The 21,503-nt window shown below is 32.0% G+C and overlaps 1 protein-coding gene across 2 annotated transcripts in view; it reads left to right on the top strand.

Annotated features, from left to right (window-relative positions):
* HGF (hepatocyte growth factor) overlaps positions 1-20,726 on the top strand; it is a 78,533-nt gene extending 57,807 nt beyond the window's left edge. For both annotated transcript variants that reach the window (XM_027574640.2, XM_027574641.2), the window contains exons 12-18: positions 3,008-3,046; positions 4,983-5,079; positions 7,640-7,714; positions 8,548-8,694; positions 9,416-9,522; positions 9,647-9,792; positions 17,041-20,726. In XM_027574640.2, the coding sequence (XP_027430441.1) occupies positions 3,008-3,046; positions 4,983-5,079; positions 7,640-7,714; positions 8,548-8,694; positions 9,416-9,522; positions 9,647-9,792; positions 17,041-17,217 (788 nt within the window). In that variant the 3' untranslated portion in view covers positions 17,218-20,726. The remainder of the gene's footprint in view (positions 1-3,007; positions 3,047-4,982; positions 5,080-7,639; positions 7,715-8,547; positions 8,695-9,415; positions 9,523-9,646; positions 9,793-17,040) is intronic.
* The last annotated feature ends 777 nt before the right edge of the window (positions 20,727-21,503 follow it).

Genomic DNA, 21,503 nt, shown 5'->3' with positions numbered 1-21,503 from the left:
CAAAGCAAAGAAATCTACCTCTCTGGGACATACATCTTTTTAATGATTAAAGGATTATTTTTTATAAATATTAGCTTTACCTGATGGTAACATTTTGTGAAGTTTCTATGATTAAGAATAATGGAGGCTAATAAAATATCCAATGGTCTAGGAAGAAGGAAAAAAGTCAGGCTTCTAAGACAGTTCTACTGCACGTAGACACAGTTAAGAGTAAAATGCTCCTGTAGAATCTCAGGGAACTGTGATTTGGTTTATAAACCTGACAAAGGACTCTAATAATTTAAACGTTTTCTAAACATATTTTCAACTAACATTTTAAAACTAAAAGTTAGTAATGTGCTATTGGAAGACTGCAGAGTGTCGCTAGTATTTGATTAAATGCTATTGCAGATAACTCATTTTTATTTCAATATATTCTGAACATTAATTTCAATAAATATTTTTATACTGTCATTTTTCTAACTAATATTTATAGCCAGGATTTATTTACATTTTCCTGCTGGTGAAAGGCTAATAAAATTTATCTTTAGAGGATTTGAGTTCTTATTTACTTAACTGCAGAGACTCTATAAATCATTTTCACACTGTACATTTGTATTACAAATCATACAAAAGTTTTTATTTCTTTTTAAAAAATGCTTACAGAGTATTAGCACACATTTTAAAGACTATCAGATATGTAAAAATAAAATTATAGAAGTGCCTATATATTAATCTATACACATACACACTTTGCAGATCTTAGAAAAATCTTCAGTACTAAGTATTTAGAGTGTAGTGGTTAAGAGCTTCGACTCCAACTTACAGGTTAAGAATTTCAGTTCTCTCACTGTAGGTGCCTTGGACAACTTAACTTCTATCTCAGTTTGTATTGTTTATTCATTTATTAACAATTTTAAATTGAGTTGCTATTGTGTGCAAAGCCCTATATTAGAACATGCTAAGTATACAGCAATGTAAACAATATTTTTTTTCTTTTGGTTAGTTCTCAGTGTAGAGACATTTATGTAAATATAATAATTTAACAATATATATTCACATTAAATTATATAATGAAAATGGGAACATAGATATCTGCCTGGAGATATATGTGATGTCCATAAGGATTTGAATTTGGTTGAAACTTTAAGAATACATTAAAGAAAGTTTTTTCAGTAAGAACTCATATTTGGTTCTGAGGCCATATAAACACCCCCCTACACACACATTTACCTACCCTTCCATAGGTAAAACTTTTATTATTGACATGTTTCCCTTCAAATCTAATCTGAATCAATCCTGAAGATTTGTATCATATATGAATTTCAGATTTAAGTACTGTGGTGGAACAAAAAGAAGTAAGAATAGCATTTGATGGTAAAATGGCCAAGTCCTAGAGTGCAGTTTCTCAAAGTTGGGCTCCAAGTGTGCAACAGAAGAGACTAGAATGCTTTTTAAAAACTCATAATCTAGCCACCAACTCAGAATCTCTAGAAATCTGATTTTAAGTGATATTTGAGCTTATTCTAAAGTGTGAGAAATAGTGGTTTAAAGGAAAAATAACTATAAAATAACTATAAATTATTAAAGTCCCAAATATACAGTATCTATATTTTTTTAATTTAAATACTGCAGTAAATTACAATAATGAACTATTTTGTTGACCTATTAACTTGATGTTTAGAAATAGAAAACTTGAAATACAATTAAGGAGAGAGAGGTCTAGTCTTTTTCATCACAATACCAGAAGGAATAAATACCTAGTTTTTAATTTTAGAATTTTCAAGTAATTGATTTCAGTGGAAAAACCAATATCCTTGATGTTTTAATGACCATAGTTGGCCTCAATCCTAATTTGTACTATGAGCTAAAACACTGACCTCAGCCGACTCTAAAACAAAACCCTCCCCCAGGCTAAGCTACAGGGAAAGGGAAATAATGAAATTTATATGTTTGCCTTTACCTTTATTCATTTAAAATATCTAGATCTGGAAAATGAACATAAATAAAAACCCTTTAGCATATATTAATTCTCATGAGGTCCTCCATAAATAACAATCAAATTTGCATGTATTACAAAGGAAGCCATATGCCATTATTGTTTTGTTGCCGGTTTATTTGAGCTCAGGGCATTTCCAGGGATTAACAACCACCTGGGTCTAAACAGTGCCTGACTAAACTCTATGCCATCAATTCTGAATAGTCAGACATTAAACTCCAGGAAATATCCTATGCCTCATTCATTATTGCCTAAGTATTTTCAAATCCTAGCATCTTCCAAGCTTTTCTCTTTGCAGCCATTAAATCCCAGTAGGGAGGTTATGAAAAGTGTAAGTTATGAGGTTTTTAGTTAGAATTAACTAGCAGTTCCCAGTTCTCTTTTTTCCATACTTTTTTTATGACAGTGTGGAAAAAACATTATTTGAAATATTCTAACAAAACATTATTATATTTTGTTATCCCTCTTTTTCCTTAGTGACATTGATTTCTATCTTCTAGAATTCTTGAAGAGTTTTCTGAAACATGTGATGTTTCAGTTATCCTCAGCCATATTAAAAAGTAAAAGTGATTTTCAGAAAAAATACGAAGCACCCAAATTAGAGTAAAAAACAGTCTATCTATACGAATGGCCCAAGCAAACTATAATAAGCATTAGTGCTATTCAATGGATCGTCCATTGCCATGTTGGGCATCTTGGCAGAATGATACAGCCCCTTGAGGTCAGCAGTGTAGTCCAAACTGCCAACACACTCATCAAATCACACACCTGGGAAGCTCCAGAGTCATAAAATAGAGCTTTCCTCACTTTATCCACTACCAGGAGGCATATACCTTCATTACTGCCCAGTAAGAGTGATATGTAATTACTAAAAGCATACTATTACGTTTTATCCTTAAATAAAATGTCACGAATTTTAGTGATTTATCCAATTCATGGGCATTTGCGTTTCAATATATAGCTTTGGTTCTACATAACAGAAATATGTATGTATGAATTGTGTATATGTGTATTTATTTATTTTTACAGGTGAAGGTGATACCACACCTACAATAGTCAATTTAGACCGTAAGTAATCTTTTAAAATATATAGTATATTTGACTCTCTACATGTCAGAAATGATGTCATCATTTTCTTCATGGAAAAATATCACTATATTAACTTCTATCATAAAAATAATCTTTGTTTTTATTAATTTTTTTCTACGTGCATGTGTAAAAGAGGTTACAAAGGCAACTACATACTGAATATCAAAATTCAATTCTCAGAAAATACAAGATGTTATATTTAACTTTGAAAAGAGCATTTACCTTGTTTGTAATTTTGGGCAAAATGTATGTAATGGATATTCACCATCCTTTAAGTTAAATCAGGATGCCAAAGTTAGAAAGAATAAAATCAGAAGGTCAGAAAGTTATGCAGTGTGTCTATCCTGCTTTATCTTTAAGGCTTTTTAAATGATCCACCAAGTAAAAGATGATACAAACTGAGAAGTTCAGTGAATCCTCAATTTAGGAAAATCTTTTTGGAGCTGCTTGTTTCTGATTTTCGCATACTTCTTGGGCTGAAGGAAGTTACTCAATCAAGTGTTTTGACTTAAGAGACCACCTGCTGTGTCCCAGGCTGAAGAAGCAAATGGAAATTTTAAAGATTTTATTTATTTATTTGAGAGGGAGAGAATGAGAGATAGAGAGCACGAGAGGGAAGAGGGTAAGAGGGAGAAGCAGACTCCCTGCTGAGCAGGGAGCCCAATGCGGGACTCGATCCCGGGACTCCAGGATCATGACCTGAGCCGAAGGCAGTTGCTTAACCAACTGAGCCACCCAGGCGCCCCGCAAATGGAAATTTTAGACCATGCACAGGAGTAGAAAGGATAAGGCAGGAGTGGTGGGGGGTGGGAGGGATTGGGTGGCTGGGTGATAGACATTGGGGAGGGTATGTGCTATGGTGAATGCTGTGAATTGTGTAAAACTGATGAATCACAGACCTGTACCTCTGAAACAAATAATACATTATGTGTTAAAAAAAAGAAAAGAAAGAAGATAGTAGGAAGGGAAAAATAAAGCATGGGAAATCGGAGGGGGAGACGAACCATGAGAGACGATGGACTCTGAAAAGAAACTGAGGGTTCTAGAGGGGAAGGGGGTGGGGGGATGTGTTAGCCCGGCGATGGGTATTAAAGAGGGCACGTATTGAATGGAGCACTGGGTGTTATATGCAAACAATGAATCATGGAACACTACATCAAAAACTAATGATGTAATGTATGGTGATTAACATAACAATATTTAAAAAAAATTAAAAAAGGGAAGTTAAAAAAACTAATGATGTAATGTATGGTGATTAACATAACAATATTTAAAAAAAATTAAAAAAGGGAAGTTAAAAAAACTAATGATGTAATGTATGGTGATTAACATAACATAATAAAATAAAATTTAAAAAAAAGAAAGGATAAGGAAAGGAATACGGAGAAGAGTCAGGAAAAAGTTGACTCCAAAGAATTTGGTATTGTGTCATTTGGATATAATGATTTGGATATAACAATTATGTCATCTGGATACAATTTCAATAAATACAATGTTGGTAATCTTTCAAAATGGCTCTATATTCTTATCATAAAGATTCAGATGTAATAAAATTAATAAAAACAGTTTTTTTGAGGTTACTGATTTCCATTGACATTTAGAAATAACTACTATAAATAACATTGTTTCATTTTATATTGAAATACCTTGGGTTGGTTCATTTTTCTGTTACTTGTCTCCTTAGATATACTCATCTATAGCAAACATTTTAGACCTGATTTGACACTCCAGTCTTAATACTTACCTTCTCTCCCTCCAAATGTTTTTCTGACAAAATTACAGTAGTTACATTTTACATTACATTTTACATTACATTTACAATTCTTTAATTATCATTGTTTTAAGAAAACTGAGAGGCATTGATTATTTCAAAATGTTTTGTCAAAATGTTATTTATCTTTGGTCCTCTTTTTAGATCCGGTAATATCTTGTGCCAAAACAAAACAATTACGAGTTGTAAATGGAATTCCAACGCGAACTAATGTAGGATGGATGGTTAGTTTGAAATACAGGTAATTATTAATAGACACAAATAGAACGTATTCGGATTATTTGCAAAAGTCATATTCCCAACAGGATGGTTGTGCCATCCACACAGGCACCCATTTGAGTGGGACACAAGAGGAGACTGACCATATTCTGCTTGCCAAACAGCCCTGTATTTCACAGTTTGTGCCTTCAGACATAGTGTCTTTTTAAATGTTCATGGAGGTCCCATATGTGTTGGCACTGTCTCTGATTACAAGTGATGCTTCAGAGTGATTGAGAAAACACAACTACACAGAGAAACTATTTATACCTTGATATCACTGTAGTAGTTGTAACACACACATAATTATTTTCCTAATCTAGGATATTATGACTTTATTTTTTAACATGCCTATGCATAATCATGTCAGAAACTTTACATCTGCTTTTAATTTCTAACTTTTGTCATTGTAATTCTAATGAAAATAACAATAATTATAAGTTCTAGAATATTTTATCATTTAAAAAAAGATTAACAAATTGTATTGATAGTTGACTAGCCTTGCTATTATACTATTTGGTATGGATAAAAAAATTCTTGACATGTCTATTTTTCAATGCTCTTAAGAATCAAAGATATGTTCTCAGTAAAATCATTGTGCACAATATACTCTTATACAAAAACTAAGATTAGTAATTATGTTGGAAGAATTAAATATTGAAAATAGGAGTTAACTTAAAATCTGATCTTACAACTTCCTATATACTACATATATTATGTCATATGGTAATCAGAATGTTAAAGTATCTTTGTATCTGTCTCTATTGGAACCTCATCATACAACCTACCCCAAAATGCATCTGAATTCTAGCCACATTTTCCCTTGTTTTTAAGACACTCCATGTTTCTCCCTCCAAACATTTAAGCTGTTGTTCCCACTAAATGTTGTAGCTTTCTTCCTCCATATTTTGCGCCTGGAAAATCCTTCTCATTCTTCGAATACTAACTCGAATATCTCCTCTTTTTGGAGACCCTTTTTGTTTCTTTACCTCTAACTTCCTAGAGTAGAGGAGGAAAGTACATCTTTTGCTACAGTTAAATCACAGTGACATTAAAATAGAATAAAGACAACTTGAAACCAAAGTTCTTCTATGAATAATCCAATTTCTTAGGAAGCATGGAGTTTATGTCCTTTGATATAAATATACATAAAACTTTGGATACCAAGTAGAAGATGGCCTAAAGTTCTTTTAATATATCCTTCTTGCAAGGAGTAACCCATCAAAATTTACAAATATTTATGTTACAAATTAGTGTAGCTGTCCTAGATGTGTAGTACTGAAACAGAATTGGGAAACTGACCAGAATATTACAGCCAATTATGAAACATAAAAGATTTAATAAAGGCTGCCAATTTTGGGGGAAGAGTGTTTCATTTTCTTTATGAAAGAAAATGTTTCAGGAATCCACATATCTGAATGAATTAGTGATTCTTTGCAAATCTCATAACTCCAGGAGAAAAAAGGGGCATATACTTCTAAATTTATCATTACCCATGGGAGAATGTATGAGAATACTCCTTTGGAAGTCTCCATCCTTAGAGGAGCAGGTGAAACTCTTTTCCATCAGATTAGAGTAGTATAAACTTTTAGATAAATATATTTTTCTTTTAAATCCAAGTCCTCAGTAAAAACAGCTGTTTAGTTATTCTTCCAAAACACATACTGAGAGGAACAGAAATTAAAACTCGATATATACTCTCATCTTCCTCTGTGGTACAGGCCATAAATAATTGTGGTCTTAGTCTGGGAACCTTCTATTACCCTCTGAAGCACTGAACATCTGTATTCTTTGGAAATGTAAATTGTGAAAAGTTGTGCTTTTTCCATTTCTCTGCCAAAAAAATAATGCATCTACAGATTTAGGATCATCAAATAAATGCACTAGTGTTTTTTATTCTCTACAAATATTTTATAATTTCCTAGATGATGTCTTACAAAATTGTTTTAATTTTATAAGTGAAATGTTCTATTGCTTGTTAAGCTGAACAAATTTACTCAAACTCAGCAATGTTCTAATGTATCAAAAATAAATAATGGTAATGAAGGAAGGGAATAGTGTACAAATACATATTACTACCATCAGATAGTTTTCACCATTTAGGTAAAAACTCAAATTTGCATTTTTACAATCAGACACTGAATTAAAGAGGTCTACATTGTTTTTGTTGTTCTTTTGTGGGTTTTTTTTTTGTTTATTTTAAATATTCTATTTTTGTAGTATGTACTTGCTCTCCCAAGGATAGAGACACAGACACGTGAACACATGTGTTGGCAATGGATGTTGGTGTGTAGTGACAGGGCTCCTTATACAAAAATAAAGTTATTTTCCTAAAATTGTAATCACATTATGAAAAAAATGCTAATGCTACAATCATCAAATATCTTTCCAGTCAAAGGATTACTCATTTTATTCTAGTTAATTTCTATATTTTCCTCTCAAATGCATTTATTTTTTAACAAATGGAGCCATAGGTTTTGCATTAATTGGCAGGCACCCTTTCCACACAGATGTTACTTGTTTCTCTTTCCTCTTTCTAATAGAAATAAACATATCTGTGGAGGATCATTGATAAAGGAAAGTTGGATTCTTACTGCAAGACAATGTTTCCCTTCTCGGTAAGTGTTTCTGAAACCAATATTTGTTTTGAGCACTTAAAAATATGTAGGGCTTCCATTTAGCTTTTAGGCTTAGTATGTGTATTCATTTAACAGATTCACCAACAAGGGAGGAACAAATTAATTTCTTTCTTTAGATTTAGCTCACAAAGCTTAATTTGACTTAATTGATATTTACGACTGGATACTGCTTCTGTTCACTTCTTTCCACAATTGGCATTACTCTCATTTGGGGGGAAATTTTGCTAGAATTATGTAAATAATTCTTCCTCAACCTCCTCCTTGCATACTATGTCTAGATAGAAGTTCTTTTCTGAATTATCAAAAATTTATCTCAAATCTCACGCCTCCTTTCTTATGTAAATCCAGCCTCAAAATCATCCTGGGAATAATTTTTAATGAGAATTAGCCTAAGGAAAATTAAGGAGGCAGCATTTGTAAGCTTACTTCCTGATTCTCATCAGGGTCATTGATTTTGTTAGTATAAATTTTCAATCCTCATTGATAAACCAAACATATACAAAACTAAGAAGGAAAATCTGAAGAAAATTATAATTCATGTAATGTGCTTTACCTGAGAATTTTTCACATGTGATTTACTCTTAAGCATAATCAAAAGGTTTTTTTTTTCTTAAATAGCTCTTAAAAGCTCTTTTTGCTTATGTGTGCTTGTAGCTTTCAGAATCTCTGATAACGAATGTGTTGCTCTTTATTATACTTTGATTCAAATTTTAAACTTAGGTTATTTATCTGCCCTTATAAGCTAAAATAATAATGTTTGAACAATATCACCCAATTTAAAGTTATATTTTACATTTTAATTTTTTACTTAGAAACAAAGACTTGAAAGATTATGAAGCTTGGCTTGGGATTCATGATGTCCATGGAAGAGGTGACGAGAAACGCAAACAGGTTCTAAATGTTTCCCAGCTGGTATATGGACCTGAAGGATCAGATCTGGTTTTACTGAAGCTTGCTAGGTTAGTTGCTTGTGAATGTTTTGCCTTTTTAACCTACAATGGAATTAGTGAAGCTTTTTCTTCAGCTATGTGGCTATTCTCTCTCTTTTATGTAAATTTATTATAAAAGCATATGTCACATGTTGGGGCGCCTGGGTGCCTCAGTCAGTTAAGCATCTGCCTTCAACTCAGGTCATGATCTCGGGGTCCTGGGATCGAGTCCCGCATTGGGCTCCCTGCTCGGCAGGAAGCCTGCTTCTCCCTCTCCCACTCCCCCTGCTTGTGTTCCCTCTCTCACTGTGTCTCTCTCTGTCAAACAAATAAATAAAATCTTAAAAAAAAAAAGCATATGTCACGTCATATATGTGTGTGTGTGTACAAAGAGAGTCATCTTCAAAATTTTCAAAAATTAATAAATGAAGTTTGACCAATAGTCTGATCAGCCTGCTTTAACACCAAAACTTAGTGAATGATCATTTGATAACTTTAATAGGTAAAATAATGAATTAAAAAAAAAGCAGTGACCATTTCGCAGGTAATATTAGCAAGTAAGTGACTCCTTTCTCTCTACCTACTCCTACCTCTACTACATACATTATATATTAGACATTCCCTTTTTCTTAAGAAACAAGACTGTTTATTCTCTCTTAATCTCATATTAAAAATTAACACTAAATTTTAATTTGTTAATTTTGTGTTGAATTCAGTCAAGGGTATTTACCATTGTGTTTTCTATTTTCAGGCCTGCTGTCCTGGATGATTTTGTTAGTACAATCGATTTACCTAATTATGGATGCACCATTCCTGAAAAAACCACTTGCAGTGTTTATGGCTGGGGTTATACTGGATGTAAGCTATATTTAAAATGATAAGGCAATATCATACTTATTTTATTTAAAACAATTCTATTTGTCTCTTATTTTTCTCAGCTTACCCTGTGCTCATTAACTGTACATTTTTTACCCCATTTTAGCTATCACCTCTGATGGTCTCTTACGAGTAGCACATCTCTATATTATGGGAAATGAGAAATGCAGCCAATACCATCAAGGGAAGGTGACTCTGAATGAGTCTGAAATATGTGCTGGAGCTGAAAATATTGTATCAGGACCATGTGAGGTAAAAAGAACATTTTTAAAAATAAGTATATAATAAATATCATAGTTTCTTGTGTTTCTTTTTGGTCCATTTTTCTCAAATAAAAATCATTGTCTACCAACTTGTTCTACGAGAAACTGGGAAAGATAACCCCCTTCATTATCCTTGTACACTTATTTTAACTAAACAGTAAGAAAATCCATGTTTCATTGTCAGCAAACTATGATGATATTTGTCTCAAAAAAGCAATAAACTAATACAGCCAGAACTCTAATGGAAAGCTGTTCAAATTAAAAGTATGCAATATGCAGTTTGATACAATAGCTTACATTTTTCTGTTTTCTAAAGTTATCTGATCTTCCCAAATTCTCCCTAAATGAACTCTATGTCTGGTTTTAAACTTTTAAATGTGTTTTTGGTTAGGCCAGTGTGTGTGTGTGTGTGTGTGTGTGTGTGTGTGTGTGTGTGTGTGTGTGGTTTAAACAAATTCTATTTTCAAAAACCAAAAGTCGAAGTTGGTGACTTTAAGAGTTTGAACATTTTCATTTGTTAGGCAACTGTTCTTTCAACTTGGCAGTATTCCAATCCCTATTTTACATAGACAAGCTGTTAAACCATTATTTTACATTTTTTTAATATTTTAAATTTTATCTATTTACTTTTATGCATATTTTGTGCTTTTAAAATTATTTCTGAAGTTGAGAACATTTTTTTAAAGATTTTATTTATTTATTTGAGAGAGCGAGAATGAGAGATGGAGAGAGAGCACATGAGAGGGGGGAGGGTCAGAGGGAGAAGCAGACTCCCCGCTGAGCAGGGAGCCCGATGTGGGACTGGATCCCGGGACTCCAGGATCATGACCTGAGCCGAAGGCAGTCGCTTAACCAACTGAGCCAACCAGGCGCCCAAGTTGAGAATATTTTTATTAAAAATTTTAATTCCAGTGTGGTTAACATAAAGTATTATATCAGTTTATGCTATACAGTATAGTGATTCAAAAATTCTATACATTACTCAATGCTCATCATATACTCTCAATCCCCTTCACCTATTTCGCCCATCCTCCCACCCACCTCCCCTCTGGTAACCATCAGTATGTTCTCTATTGTTAAGATTCTATTTTTTTGGTTTGTCTTTTTTTCTTTGTTTTGTTTTCCAAATTCCACATATGAGTGAAATCATATGGTATTTGTCTTTCTCTGACTGACTTATTTCACTAGCATTATACTCTCTAGATTCATCCATGTTGCTGCAAATGGCAAGATTTCATTCTTTGTAAGGCTGAGTGAGATTCCTGTGTGTGTGAGTGTGTGTGTGTGTGTGTGTGTGTCTATATATCAGATCTTTATCCTTTCATCTATTGATGGACACTTGAGCTGCTTCCATAATTTAGCTATTGTAAATAATGCTGCAGTAAACATAGGGGACATATCTTTTTGAATTAGTGTTTTTATATTTCTTGGTTGAATACCCAGTAGTGGAATTACTGGATTATACAGTAGTTCTATTTTTAATTTTTTGAGGAAACTCCATCATACTGTCTTCCACAGTAGTTGTACCAGTTTGCATTCTTGTTGATAGCGCAAGAGGGTTCCTTATTTTTCCACACCCTGGCCAATACTTGCTGTTTCTAGTGTTTTTAATTTTAGTCATTATAACAGGTATGAGATGATATCTCATTGTGGTTTTGATTTGCATTTCCCTGATGATGAGTGATGTTGAGAATCTTTTCATGTGTCTGTTGGCCATCTGTGTATTTTTGAAGAAATATTTGTTCATATCTTTTGACCATTTTTCAATTGGAAAATTATTCATTTTTTGGGTGTTGACTTATATAAGCTTTATATATCTTGTATGTTAACCCTTCATCAGATATGTCATTTACAAATATCTTCTCCCATTCATTAGATAGCCTTTTAGTTTGTTGACTGTTTCCTTCACTGTGCAGAAACTTTTCATTTTGATGTTTGATGTAGTCCCAGTAGTTTATTTTTGCTTTTGTTTCCCTTACCTCAAGAGACATATCTAGAAAAATTATTGCTATGGCTTATTTCAGAGAAATTACTGTCTGTGCTCTCTTCTATGATTTTTATGGTTTCAAGTCTCACATTTATGTCCTTAATCCATTTTGAATTTATTTTTGTGTATGGTGTAAGAAAGTGGTCCAGTTTCATTCTTTTCCACATAGTTATCCAGTGTTCCCAACACCATTTGTTGAAGAGACTGTCGTTTTCCCATTGCATCTTCTTTCCTCCTTTGTTGAAGATTAATTGACTATATAATTGTGGGTTTATTTCTGGATTTTCTATTCTGTTCCATTGATCTATGTGTCTATTTTTTGCCAGTACCATACAGTTTTGATTATGACAGCTTTCTAGTATATCTTAAAATCTAGGATTGTGATACCTCCAGTTTTGTTCTTCTCTTTCAATTGCTTTGGCTATTCGGGGTGTTTTGTGGTTCCATACAAATTTTAGGGTTGTTTTTTCTAGTCCTGTGAAAAAATGCTGTTGATATTTTGATAGAGATTGCATTAAATCTGTAGAATGCTCTGTGTAGCATGGACATTTTAACAATATTTGTTCTCTCAGTCTGTAAACATGGACTATCTTTCCATTTCTTTGTGTCATCTTCTATTTCTTTCATCATTGTTTTATAGTTTTCAGAACACAGGTCTTTCACTACATTGGTTAAGTTTATTACTTTTATTATATTTGGTGAAATTGTAAATGGGATTGTTTTCTTAATTTCTCTTTCTACTACTTCATAATTTGTATATGGAAATGCAATAGATTTCCATACATTGATTTTGTATCCTGTGACTTCACTGAATTCGTTTTTCAGGTCTAGTAGTTTTTTGGTGGAGTCTTTAGGGTTTTCTATTTAGAGTATCATGTCATCTGCAAATAGTGTACGTTTGACTTCTTCCTTCTTCTTTTTGGTGTTTGATTGCTGTAGCTAGGACTTCCAGTAGTATTTTAAATAACATTGGGAGAGTGGACATCCTTGTCTCGTTCCTGACAATATAAGAGAAGCTCTCAGTTTTTCCCCATTGAGGGTGATATTAGCTATGGATTTTTCATAGATGTCCTATATGAGGTTGAGGTAGGTTCCCTCCAAACCCACTTGGTTGAGGGTTTTTATCATGAATAGATGTTGTACTTTGTCAAATGTTTTCTCTGTATCTATTGAAATAATCATATGGTTTTTATCCATTCTCTTGTTCATATGATGTATCATGTTGATTGATTTGCAAATGTTGAACCCACCCTTATATCCTAGGAATAAATCTCAGTTGGTCATGGTGAATGATTTTTAAATGTATTGTTGGATTGGTTTGCTAATATTTTGTTGAGGATTTCTGCATCTATGTTCATCAGAGATATTGGCCTGTAGTTCTCCTTTTCTGTAGTGTCTTTATTTGGTTTTGATATCAAGGTAATGGTGACTTCATAGAATGAATTTGAAAGCTTTTCTTCCTCTTCTATTTGTTGGAATTATTTGAAAATAAGTATTAATTCTTTTTTAAATCTTTGGTAGGATTCACCTGTGAAGTCTTTTGGTCCTGGACTTTTATTTGTTGGGAGGTTTTTTTTGTTTGTTTTTTTTTAACTACTGATTTAATTTCATTGGTGGTAATTGGTCTGTTTTCAAATTTTCTATTTCTTCCTGATTCAGTTTTGGGAAGTTATATGTTTCTAGGAATTTATCCATTTCTTCTAGGTTGTCAAATTTGTTGGCATATAATTTTTCATAATCTCTTATAATTGTATTTCTGTAGTGTCAGATGTTATTTCTGCTCTTCATTTCTGATTTTATTTGATTCCTCTTTCTGTCTTTCTCTGTCTCTCTGTCTCTCTCTATGATGATTCTGGCTAAAGGTTTATTAATTTTGTTCATCTTTTCAAAGAGCCAGCTTCTAGTTTCATTGATCTGTTCTATTGTTTTGTGTGTGTGTGTGTGTGTGTGTGTGTGTGTGTGTGTGTGTGTGTGTTTAGTTTCTTTTGTTTATTTCTGTTCTAATCTTTATTATTCCCTGGGTTGGGGTTTTGTTTATTCTTTTTATAGCTCCTTTAGGTGTAAGGTTAGGTTGTTTATTTGAGATTTTTCTTTTTGTGAGGTAGGCCTGTATGGCTATAAATTTCCCTTTTAGAACAGCTTTTCTTGCATCCCAAAGATTTTAGACCATTGGGTTTTCATATTCATTTGTCTCCATGTATTTTTTTATTTTCTCTTTGATTTCTTGGTTGACCCATCCATTGTTTAGTAGCATGTTATTTAACCTAAATATATCTGTGGTCTTTCCAGATTTTTTTCTTGTGGTTGATTTCTAGTTTCATAGTGTTGCTGTTGGAATAGATGCATGGTACAACTTTGATCTTTTTGAATTTGTTGAGACTTGTCTTGTGGCCTTAAATGTGATCTGTTCTGGAGAATGTCACGTGTAATTGAAAAGAAAGTGTATTCTGCTGTTTTAGGATGGAATGTTCTGAATATATCTGTAAAATCCATCTGGTCCATTGTATCATTCAAAGTCACTGTTTCTTTTTTGATTTTCTGTTTGGATGATTTATCCATTGATGTAAGTGGGGTCTTAAAGTTTTCCTACTATTATTGCATTATTATCCATTACTTCCTTTATGTTTGTTATTAGCTGCTTTATGTATCAGGGTGCTCCCATGTTGGGTACATAAATATTTACAATTGTTATATCTTCTTGTTGGATTATTCCCTGTATGATTATATAGTGTCCTTCTTTATCTCTTGTTACAGTCTTTGTTTTAAAGTCTATTTTGTATGATATAAGTATCGTTACCCCTGGCTTTCTTTTCACTTCCATTTGCATGATAAATGTTTTTCCATCCCTTTACTTCCAATCTGCATATGTCTTTAGGTCTGAAATGATTCTCTTCTAAGCAGCATATACATGGGTTTTGCTTTTTTATCCATTCTGTCACCTTATGTCTTTTGATTGGAGTGTTTAGATGTATTTTGAATATAAGAGACACCGTCTCCAAGCCTAGGAGCTTTGGAGTTGGGGAATACTATGTGAGGTAAGGCATGGAATGAAATCAATAAATAGTGAAATATCTTTTGACATGTAGGAAAATAAATATGGGGCATAAATATGTATTTCCATGCATGTGCTATATATATTGGTCTGAGATACCATTCCTGAAAAAAATATGTTTCATAAGTTAAAGAGTTTAAACAACTGCTTTAAAATGATATAGTTAGAAACAAGTTATGCATTTATAACCACTTTCAAATTTGATGTTTTCCTAGTAAATAGTATTACTTTGTTCATTATTAGAGCTGAAAATCTGCTAGGAGAAAGAGAGATTTATTTATTTATTTACTATTTATTTATTTATTTATTTATTTCTTACTTAGCTACCTACTTACACTAAGAGTCCTTTAAAACACAAAGTTTTGAGCTCAACCCAATCTTCAAGATCATTTAAGAATCTATGCACTTATCCAGCCCTACTGTCATTACTAAAAATGCCTCAACCCCCGCTCATCAGGAATTACCTGTGATCTGATTTATCATTTATACATTGTTAGATTCCTAACTTTTGCATTCAATTATTTATTACATTATCATATATTTGTTATTTTTATCCATTTTGAAGGGCAATTTTAAATTGATTCTGCCATTTCTCAAAAATGCATTTATCCTCCAGAATGCTTTTTAATATCACTTATATTTAAAACAAGGTAATATAGTCCCTGAAGCCACTGAAATCTAAACACTTGAAGAAAACTTCCCAAATGTTTGTATAATAGCAATGGGATCACATTTGGTGAAAGTCTGCCAAAGTGAATTGCTTTGAAGAGTTTGTATCAGTAATCACTGGTGCATTTTTAAAAAATCAGATTTATTAACTCATGTGGCATAGTTTATATGTCTCTTAGAATAACCTATTTTCCCTACTGTCTTATCTCCTGCTTCACCCCCATCCTGATATTCCCCATCATACAATGCTGATAGCACTCTTCTTTACACTTGTTACAGAACTAAATTCCTTAGTAGTTTCATTTTATCTCATCACATCACTATTAAGAGAAAATTAAGGTAGTCTCAAACACTCTTCTTCACACAAGGATGCCAAAAGCCAGTCATTGCAATCTTAGAAGGCTACATAGTGCATGAAAATGATGCAGCATATTTGTAATAATTATACATAATAATATGAAATAATATATACATGTTTATAAAAATATACACACAAATCAATATATCAATCTATTCATCTTTCATCTATCATCTATCTGTGTCTGATGATAAAACAGGGCAACCATCTAAAAAATGCCATGAAATTAGAGGCTACCTTCTACAAAGGGGGGATATGAGATATAAAAAATATATAAATATAACTATATTAACTACAAATACAGTAGTAAATGCAGGAATATTCTTTCTTTATGCCCCAGAACATAATTTTCAAACAGTAAATAGAATTATTTTATCAATTATGATGTATATTTAATTTTCTAAAATCTTTCTGGGGACAAGATTGAAGGAAGGAAAGTAAAAAGCTTTAGAAATAAGGGAAATTTTAAAGCAGTTTAATCATTAAAACTGTATGATTATAGGTAGAGTACAAAAGTTCTTGTATTTTTTACATTTTCTAAATTTTCTATATTGAACATATTTTGAACATCAGAAGAAAATAAAAGTAAATATAAAGTCTACCTTCTAAATAGCTATCAGTTGTTTTGTGTTAATTAATCTGTATTCAACAAAGACAAACCATTTTAAAAGATGAGTGAATATTTTGTATAAGACAAGTCATTCTTTTTAAATACATTTTAAATATTTAATTAATTAATTTATTTATTTGAGAGAGAGAGCGTGTGTGCCAGCAGAGGGATGAGCAGAGGGAGAGGGACAAGCCTACTCCATGATGAGTGTGGAGCCTGACGTGGGGCTTGATCCCATGACCCTGAGATCACAACCTGAGCTGCAATCAAGAGGCGCCCAGGTGCCCCTAGACACATCATTCTTAAATGAATACTCCACAAGATAGAACACTTTTAACTTTTGTACTTCTCTCAGTCTGACTTGGGTAATTCAATAGAAAGATGACCAATGGCCTAGTACATCTATTTATGTCTTCATATCTCAGTTGCAGCTATTGTCTTTTTTTTGTATATGTGCATATTTGAGATATAAATCTGTATAGGAAATATTAATGAATTATTAATTTTGTTTCTAAAATAATACATTTTTGTTGTTGTTACTGTTGCATGTCTTCTTCCTAGGGAGATTATGGTGGCCCACTTGTTTGTGAACAACATAAAATGAGAATGGTTCTTGGTGTCATTGTTCCTGGTCGTGGATGTGCCATTCCAAATCGTCCTGGCATTTTTGTCCGAGTAGCATATTATGCAAAATGGATACACAAAATTATATTAACGTATAAGATACCACAGTCATAGCTGATGTAACTGTGTCTGAATCTTCCATCAATAGAATTCTCTTTTACATGAAGATTTCAGAGAACATGGAATTAAAACGTCACTTAAAGCAATCCTAAGACAACTACTTGAGTGTCATGTTTGTTAAGATACTCATTAATATTTATGGGTGTTTTCTGTTGTTTTGTTTGTCAGTGTTATTTTGTAAATGTTGAAGTGAATTAAGGTACATGCAAGTGTAGTAACATATCTCCTGAAGATACTTGAATGGATTAAAAATTGCAAAGGTATAATTGCTGGATGATAAAAGATTTAATGGAAAAGTTCAATTAATCTCTACGCTGCTTTCCAAAGTTAGTTTATGAATAAACCATAAGTTAAACATTATTTTAACCTCACAAAGACAATTTATGCCTTTGTCCTTAAGTTGTAACTCTGTATTAAATTATATTACCTTTCATATGCCATACATTATATTTCATTCATTTCTCCTCACTGTGTATCCTCTAATACTGGTCTACATATTTTCTACAAAATTATGTGCCCATCTATGCAGACCTTGGTACACATGTGCATGCACTAGAGTTCAAATCACGGTATATCTAATGTAACCTCTAAATATCCTGAAAGTGTGTACTTGTAGTTTTTCCTTAAGAGAAAAACAGAAATTTTTAAAGACCAGTAGAAATTTTAAGGAAAGGTGCAAGAGAGAAATGACCAGCTCATTCTCTATATGTAATCTGCAGATGACTTCTACTGGTTGACATTTAAGGTGTGGTCATGACCCACAAAGTTAAGTAACACCTAATCTAGGTGTTTAAATAGATTTAACATTCTAGTCATCTTGTAGTTTCTAATTCTTAAAGGGAAGAGGGTAATATGTGTATCAGTATTATTTCTTTCCTTCAAATTTAGGGACCCTTATTTATGTAAGGTATTTTTAGATCTACTTTCCTGAAGTATTTTCTTTATTATTCTTAGGTAATTGTCTAATTGAAGCTTAAAAAAGTATTTAAGTAGGTTAATTCTAAGACTTGCTGCTGTGATTGGCTTGAGGTCATCGTCTTTAAATTTTTAAAAATTATTTCAGAGGAAAACTTCCATATGTCCCCAAAGATTCGTAAATGGACTTTCATCAAACTATGAATTAAAGTATATGTTGAAGAAAAAAAAATCAGGATACATTTCTCAACCTGAAAGTTTTTTCGCCTAATGAGACTTTACTCAAGTGAAGGGAAAAAAAAAACGGAAATGAAAGGAACTAGCTTGTCTAAACTCTGAATTCAATTATTTTTTAAAGGGGAGTTAAATCTGCAGAGTGAAATATTTTGTGAAAATTTCTTCATTTTATCTTATTTCATTTTACATAAATCTTTCAAATGCCATGGGGGAATATCTATTCAAATTTTGTATTCTGTCTCATAATACCAAATTATCATATTTATTATTGTATTTGGCATGACTAACTAAAAACCCTGTATCTGTCAAGAAATGAGACAAAAAATTCTAATAGGATAGGCTGTGAATTTTCACAAAATCACCCTGTACAAATTTAAAAATAATTATTTGAGTGATTCCAAACCAGTATCCCCATTTCTCTAATTTGTTTCTCTTGACTGACATCAATTAAGGCTAGAGATCCTAACAATGCTCTCAAAGCTTCATAGGACACAGTTCAATCTTGAGTAAAATGCTCTTAAATTTACTTGAAAGCTTAGTCCACAGAGTACAGGACAGCAAATCTAGAAATACCTATGCAAACCCAGAAATATCTATCCAAATTGTGCCATACAAATTGAACATATTGTAATAAGATGTTCTGGTATCAAGAAACAGTGAAAGCAAAGAGAGATCCGAAAAGTCGTCAGTCCACATCATCTTCTTTCTATTTTTCTTTCCTTATGGGATATATCATTTTAATTAAAACACTAAGAATTTCAAAGGTATATTGTCCCAAAATTAAATAATTTTTCAGTTTTTTCTTGATGAACTGGCAAAATTTGATTAAATCATATGTTAATGATGTTTGTAAAATATTTATGAAATTCTAATATGTCTAAATACTCACATTTTAAGATTTTCTTTCTTGTCTTTTCCTCTAAATTTCCATGAAAAGAGAGAGAGGGATTACCTAGACACAAGATGCAGCTAACTTTTTAGATATTTTGAACTCAATGTTTTCCATTTTATTAAAGGGTGAAAACATACCACCAATAAAACATCAGACATGGTGCACAAAGCAGTGCTAGCTTTGAGAAGTTCCCTTTGTAATAAGGGGAGATCAGTAGAATTGACAATAAAAGCAAGATGAACAAGATCCATGTGATTTTAGGTGGTAGGACAATGAATAATCATGTCATTTTTCTCTGGTGAAAGATACTATTTCCTGGGTATTCTTTTCTTAATCAAAAAATGAAAAATCCAACTAAGCCAAACTCCATTGTATTTTGAGTAATGGACAAAAAGATCTTTTAAATTAGAAGTTTTCAATGTTATTTTTGTTTGGGCTGTTCGAATAATGGTTATGTGCTGTTGTAATTGTGGACATTTTCTTATGTCTGCCAGGAATAGTAATGTAAAATTAAAATATTTGTCATAATGCCTCTGCCGTGCAGAAGGGATGATAGTCCTTTTGTATACTTCTTTAATTTTATTGTAAAATATGTAATGAGTTTTACCTATTTGCTGTGGGCAGGTCCTCAGTAAAATGGTTTATATTGAGTCAATCTCTAGTATTAACAAGCTCTTGCTTGCTATCTAAGTGTTTCAAACTATGGGAAATATGAGACACTGGAAGGCAAGAAAAATAACAATAATGGCATGTGATAGCAAAATTGTATTTCACTTATTCCTGTGAATATTTCTTGTTGGTACCAATGGTACTATACAAAGTGAATGTTATAGCCACAACATTCTCTTGGAAAAAAAAAAAGCACTGTCAAGAAGTGAGAAATTGTTGTCAGACATTTTGTTGTTTCTAAATATTTTCTTTCTTTTTTAAAAGAAATACTAGTATTGCAATATAGAAATCATGAGGTAAAGAGTTTTAATAAACTCTCACACTATAAAAACTTCAAATTGATTTACTAAGTTTCCAAAGATAACTTTTAATTATATCCTGTACTTATAGACAAACTCATTTGAATGATAAGGTTAACTTGAATAAAAAGACATAGTCTTTGTGTAAATACTTTTCACAATAAAGTTCCAAAAGAAGTTCTCTTTCAATGTTCAACTGAGTTTCGTACTAAGAACTTACTAATACAAAAAAAAAAAAGTTAAAATTTTCTGGTCCCAAAAATCTTGACAGTGTAATTTTAAGTAGGTTCATTTCCATTTGCACAGAAAGTTTCTGTCTTTAGGAAACTGAAAATGGAATACTATGGATGTTATGACTGTTTGTCTTGGTGTAAATAGGAAATTGATAAGCTGCCTGTTTAGTGGTATAGCTGGATGCTTACCCAAAAAGGGAACACTGTGGTTATGACTTGTATATAAAGTTTCTGTAAATAAAGTTGCTATTTTTATAACCATGGTTATATTATTATTAATAATAATAATAAAATATTTTATCAACATGCTTCCTTTCTCTTATTATAGTTATCTATATGGACATGTTTGAATCTGCTCTGCTTAATGCAGAAAACAACAATGATCTCACTGACAGAAATTACATGTACTTTGTTGCAAGAAATACTAAAACTAAGACAAATAATCATTCTTTTTTTCCAACTTCTATCCATGGCATTATCAGTGGTCTTCACTAAACCATTAATCTCTACACACTTTGATTTCTCCCACCATAACATACAATTATTTAGTCATTTTCATATTTGCTAGGATGGTACTGTGATATAACTTGCTAATATAAATAATATAAAACATTGTCATGAAGGATCATCTAAATTCCTTTACCATATCACTATATATCACAAAAGTAATTGTAAATGAGTCAATTAATCAATTAATCACTCAATATACCTTTTAAAATATGCATTAAATTCAGAATAAATGTGAGTCCAACAGACTCACCTAATTCAAATGGAAAGCAAGTTTGGAAGAAAAAATTATCAATTAATCTAACCAAACAGAGCTCTGTAACACTATTGATTATTTCAAGTTATATTGTCTCTTCCCCAAAAAAGTTGCACTATTAATTTTCTAGCATAGATACCTATCTCAAGTGATGATTAATATATCTAACTCTAGAGCCCCTGGTAGTATCTGATCTTCCTAATGATTATTATCTAAGCAGAATATATGTATTTATTCAGTTCTGGTAGCAGTATTTCTGGTAGTAGTATCAA

This window comes from Zalophus californianus, chromosome 12, assembly GCF_009762305.2.
Source record: "Zalophus californianus isolate mZalCal1 chromosome 12, mZalCal1.pri.v2, whole genome shotgun sequence".
In the NCBI taxonomy this organism is placed as follows: Eukaryota; Metazoa; Chordata; class Mammalia; order Carnivora; family Otariidae; genus Zalophus; species Zalophus californianus.
Note: the sequence above shows the minus strand (reverse complement) of the source record. Positions and strands in the feature narration are given on the sequence as shown.